Source organism: Rhincodon typus, chromosome 26 (genome assembly GCF_021869965.1).
Source record: "Rhincodon typus isolate 14 chromosome 26, sRhiTyp1.1, whole genome shotgun sequence".
In the NCBI taxonomy this organism is placed as follows: Eukaryota; Metazoa; Chordata; class Chondrichthyes; order Orectolobiformes; family Rhincodontidae; genus Rhincodon; species Rhincodon typus.
The window spans coordinates 16121127-16127126 of NC_063357.1; the positions used below are offsets into that span (position 1 = coordinate 16121127).

General features: G+C 37.5%; 1 protein-coding gene across 1 annotated transcript in view; it reads left to right on the forward strand.

Moving 5' to 3' along the window:
• The window catches only part of ankrd13b (ankyrin repeat domain 13B), a 331091-nt gene extending 325367 nt beyond the window's left edge, over positions 1-5724 (forward strand). Inside the window, exon 17 of the mRNA XM_048612357.1 lies at positions 5527-5724. Coding sequence (XP_048468314.1) covers positions 5527-5722 — 196 coding nt within the window. The 3' untranslated portion in view covers positions 5723-5724. The remainder of the gene's footprint in view (positions 1-5526) is intronic.
• The last annotated feature ends 276 nt before the right edge of the window (positions 5725-6000 follow it).

The following is a 6000-nucleotide window of genomic DNA, read 5'->3' on the forward strand; positions in this document are numbered from 1 at the left end:
CAAAACTCAAAAAAGTGGGAGCAGGAATAGGCCATAAAGCCCATTGAACCCACTGTACTATTGAATAAGATCATGGCTGAATTTCTGCCTCAACCCAATGCCCCTGCTCTATTCCGATATTGACTGATCCCTTTAGTGTGCAAAATTTTAGTCCGAAAGTATCATTAAAATGTCACATTTTCTCTATCAGAGATGAATTTTGCAAAGTAATGAGAACAGAAAATGCTGGAAACACTCAAGTCAAACAGCACTCACAGAGAGAGAAATAAAATTCACATTTTCAATGGTTGAAAAGGTCATCAATCTGAAAACTTTTTCTCTGTCTCTAACCTGCTGAATATTTCCAACATTTTCTGTTTTCTCTTTATTTCAGATTCTCTAAATCCTCAGTAGTTTCTTTTTGCTTTTAGAGAGATGTCTTTGTTGCTGGAAAATAGCTGGTCAACTTTTCAATGAGTAAAGTCATCACAGGAAGTAGACATTTTTATTTAAAAAGATGGAATTGAAGGCTCTTTATTTGAGTGAAAGAAGCATCTGCAACAAGACAGACAGATTAATGGCACAATTAGGGATAATTCATTTAGACCTAATTGACATTACAGACATGAGAAATAAACATTCTAGGGTGCACAATATTTCAGAGAGACAGAGAGAATGGCTAAGGAGGAGAAGCAGCCCTGGTAGCAAAAGACGATATAGGGGCATTAGTGAAAAAGGATCTGGGCTATGAAGATCATGAAGTGGAATTGTATGGCTGGAAATTATGAACAGAAAAGAGTCAGCAAGTCCTGGTGGGAGTAGTTTTTTCGTGGGCATCCTACAGTAAGTATAAGATTGGACAGAGCATTAAACAAGACAATACTGACTTGTAAAAGTGGCAGTATAACAATTGTTGGGGTCTTCAATCTAGATACAGATTGGGATAATCAAATTGGCAACAACACTACAGAAGATCAGTTTGTAGAATGTTTTCATGACAATTTCTTGGAGCAATACATTATGGAACCAACTGGGGATACAGCTATCTTAGATCTCATATTGTGCAGTGAAACGGGGTTAACCTGTAATGAAACACTAAAATATCCTCTGGGAAATAATGATCACAATTCCATTAAATTCTATTTTAAGATTGAAAGTGATGTGCTCCATAGACAAACATGAAACTTAAACAAAGCCAATTACATAGGTATGAGAGGAGAACCAACTGAGATTATTTGGGTAAATAGACAGAAATGTATAGCTGTAAAGGAAAAACGGGAAACATTTAAAGAAACAATTGAAACAGTTCAACCAAATTACATTCCATGGAGAAATGAAACCTCATCAAAAAAAGACACATCTGTGGCTCACAGAGGAAGTTAAAGATTAATCATGGAATCCCTACAGTGTGGAAGCAGGCCAATTGGCCCGTTGAGTTGACACCAACCCTGCAAAGACCATTCCACCCAGACCCACCCCCACCCTATCCCTGTAACTCTGCATTTCCCATGGCTAATCCACCTAGCCTGCACATTCCTGGACACTATGGGGCAATTTAGCATGGCCAATCCACCTAACCTACACATCTTTGGACTGTGGGAGAAAACAAGAGCACCCAGAGGAAACCCACACAGACAAGGGGAGAATGTGCAAACTCCACCCAAACAGTTACCCAAGGGTGGAATTGCTTGCCATTGAGCGACTATGCCACCCCACAGCATAATAAATTCCCTTTATTGCAAGGGAATTGGAGTACAGAATAAAGAAATCTTGTTAAAATTATGAGATAACAAGGTGTAGAGCTGGATGAACACAGCAGGCCAAGCAGCATCAAAGGAGCAAGAAAGCTGACGTTTCGGGTCTGGAACCTTTCAGACCCAGCTGTGTTCATCCAGCTCTGCACCTTGTTAACTCAGATTCTCCAGCATCGGCAGTTCCTACTACCCCTTGTTAAAATTATACAGGGTTTTGGTGAGATCACATCTGAAGTACTGTGTGAATTTTGATCTCCACATTTATGAAAGTGCATTGGAGGCAATACAGCAAAGTTTCAGTTAGTTCCTGGGCAAAAGGGATGTCCAGATTGGCTGTAATATTCTCCAGGTTTTAGAAGAATGAGAGGCGATCTCCTTGAAATGTTCCAGATTCTAAAGGAGCTTGACAGGGTGGACCCTGATGGACTGTTTTCACTAATCAGAGAATTTAAAAGGCAGGGGACAATCTCAAAATAAAGGGCTGGTCATTCAGGATTGAGGTAAAGAGAAATTACTTCACTCAAATAGTTATCAAACTTTGAAATTCTCTGTCCCGGGGGGTTTGGAGTCTACACATTGAATACGTTTAAGGCTGGAATAGACAGACTTTGATCTCTCAGGGTATCAGAGGATACAAGGAATGGGCAGGAAAATGGAGTTGAAACTCAAGATCAGCAAGGATCATATTGAACAGTGAAGAAGAATCAAGGAGCCAAATAGTCCACTCCTGCAACAATTTCTTGTGTTCTGTGTATAGTGGTGGTTGTTTAAGAAAGCAACACTTGTAAAATAGTAATGTGTCACAAATATATCATCTATTCCCCTGTAAAGTAGAACACAATTTTTCTTTTGGCTTTTTCCATCCCCAAGGCAGCTTGATTCCATTTTAAAAAGACATATGTTGTCTTATTCAAGTTGGCCGAAGATGCCAGAATCCATAAAGCATGTCCTAAGTAGCCACACCTTGGAAACAGTCTTAAATCTCTTGTCAGCCCTCTTAATGTAAAATCCAAACATTACTTTGAAATTATTCATGGAAAAATAGGGATTTCACTTGAAGAGTTAGATGAAAGTGTGAGTCATTTCTCAGGGGGATAAATATAAATGAAATATATATGCGATAAAGTCTTAAATCAGATTAAACAGATCAAAAGCTCACAAGGTGGCATAGCTAAAATTGATGTGCAGGGAGTATTGACTTGAATATCAAAAACTAGGATGCTGCAAAGTTTATAGCAGTTGTTTGATCCCAGATTTGGATTATGCCATAATAGACAGTGTTAACTTATCATGTCACTTCTTGCAATGATTCAGGACCAGAAAGAAACATTATCCAGTGGCCTTGTCTCCCTTACTATTCAGGTCAGTGCAACTTTTCTACAGTGTTTTTAGCAGAAGCAGAGTGGCCATTTAGTTGACTGCTGTTGAGATATAAATGCTGCCTTTTGGAACTGGTGCTGGTTCAGTAATTAATTTCGATGCTTTTTGATCATTAGCTGTGCTTTGTCCTTCAGCTTCAATTCAGGCAGAATTTTACTGCTATGGCCTGAATAAGGAATTGTATTCAGTGTGGTATCAGTTATGTTAATGGTATTTCTACTTACTTATGCAGCTGGTTCAGGCAAAAAAAGCTGCACCTCTCTTGCCATGCATTCTGCTGAGTGTGTGAGCTAATATACAGTGCAGTTAACCTTGTGCAGATGCAATGTGCTCCAGCCTGATTGCAGTCTATGCTGAGTCTGTCAGATAAAGCACTTACTAGATATCTGACAGTGAAGTACAAGGCAACAATTGAATTAGGCATTTTACATTGCATCATTATTGTTGTAAGTAAAGCACAAAAGCTGCTCAATTTAAACAGTGTCAGAAATTTGCTCATTTTTACATCAAATAGTGTACTTGATTTTCTTTTTAAATCAATATGGGAATTTCTTCATTCTTTTCAACAAAGATAAAGAGTGAGCAGGATTAAAATAAGTTAAAAGTTTTTGGTGACTCATAGCCCTAAAGATAAACAATAACATGAGCTTGGAAATGGAATCTCCATCTAATTTCAGTTTTTCTGGTAACAGATTTCCAAAGAGTATGATATAATAGCCCCAACTTCTGAACTGTGTATAGACATCCACTCATTCAGGACTGTGGGAGCCTGGACTGCAAGATTCCCAAAAAAGTACAAAATGTTAACTTTCTGTTTCCTGTCCTGTGACGAGAGATCTGTTTGACACTTGCTGTACTTTTGCTTCAAATTTTTTGGGTATATTTCTTTTGCCAAAATTCTCATTTTTGCAATATCATTGTTAGGATGGCTGTGTGTATGATGGCAAACATGTTTGTTTTTCAGAAGATAAAATAAAGTCCTTCAGTGCTCAAAGGGTTAAAGGTAAGGACAGAGATTGGGGGCCACTGGATTTCTTTCGCTGTGAAGTGATTCCTTTGCTTTCATTCACTGGTGTTGAACCTTGGGCCAGATGCAGTAATATCACGATTTTCTCTGGCAGTATGGTCTTTACAGGCTTGATGGCACTCATTGGCAGCCCAACCAAAATAAAGAATGGTAAATGGGATCTCCTAAACCTGTAATAAGTATATTGCCAAATCTGCCTGGTGTTATTACTAATATTATCAAACACAGCACTGTAGTTCCGATTTTCTATGCTTTGTGGGTGCTTTGTCATGATGGGTTGAGGTGGCTTTGAACCTGTACTTTGTTAGTACCTTTTTAAGTCTTCCATGCCTTTCTGCTAATGTGGCAAAGTGGAGTCTTGTGTACATTGGGTTTTAGATGAAGTGGTTGTCCAAACTGTTTCTAAAACAATAGATGCACTTTGAAACAATGGTATAATTAACGACTGTGGCTGATTTAATGACCAAGCTTAGGTATCTGGTAAAGTCAACCAATAATTTGGTTACATGACTTGATAATATTCTTCTTACTATCGGTATTTATTTTCACATAACTGTTAAACCTCAATCAATTAAATTTCAGTAGTTTCAATACAGTAAATATGTTAGTCCATTGTATCAGTTTAGAGAAAATGCTTGAAAATTTAAATTGGTATAATACTTAATTTTTCTTTAAGAACAATAGATTGCCAAAGGATTGCGGAAGTTTTGTAATTCACTGTAAGGCTGTGATTATTTGATGTGGTCATGGATGATGACTGGAAGAAAATTCCTTTACCTAGTACTGTTATCATACCTGGCTTCAAGAAGTGTTTATATATAAAAATAAATATTTTGTGCATGGTATTTCTCCCAAAATACACTCTCTTGCTTAGTTTTGCATTCCATGTTACTTCACATTATTCTGTGGGTAAAATATTACTTATAAACAGATTGAGACTCCAAAACTGTCAACATTGTTCTCCACCAGATTAGTAAGTACTTTGAACAATATTCTATTGTCAATGTTATCTTGCCTGGACAAACAATTCAGTAGTTGCAACACTTTTAAAATGGCTGATTCCTTAAGTTGAAAGAACTAGTCAGCTTTTAGACACATTTAACTGACCTTGTTTTGGATTTTCTGTCACTGTGAAAAGGATTACAAGGTAGTTTTGAATTACCTGCCCTAAAATTACTAAAAGAAATAATGTCTTAATTTGTGATGTCATGGCATTTTTAAGTAGTTCTCATAATACTGTCTGGTTCCTGAAAGTTTTACTTATACTATCAATATTGTGTTATTCCGAGTCTGAGTGGTTGATCTTCAGGCAGGATGTTCCAGAAGAAAATTCACAAGCAAGTATTTATCATTTCTTACTAACTTTGTGTACAATGATTGTTTCAGAACACCACAACATAATATTCTCAGTCAGCCCAGCACCCAGCACATACCCAGCAACCAACTATACCCCAACTATGATGAGCAGCTGCGACTGGCTATGGAACTCTCTACAAAGGAGCAAGAGGAAGTAGAGAAACGTAAACGGCAGGAGGAGGAAGAATTGGAACGCATTATTCAACTTTCACTCACTGAGAAATAGTATCGCCACTCGATTGTTCTTTCATAACAGAATTTTTTAAAGATATAAAACATTAAAGGTAAAAGACAATATGTAAGGTCACCAGTCCATGCATTACTTTTGGGCACAAAAGAGTGTCAACAGTAAAGCAAAATGCAAGGCTGGTTTACAGCCACACAATTGTGCATTGAAAGCGCACCATTGAAAAATGCCTGAATAGCCCATACTTTATTCTACTGTCTTTCACATAATTCTTTGTACTTGGTTCAAGAACAACAATAACCAGAGGTTTATTTGTT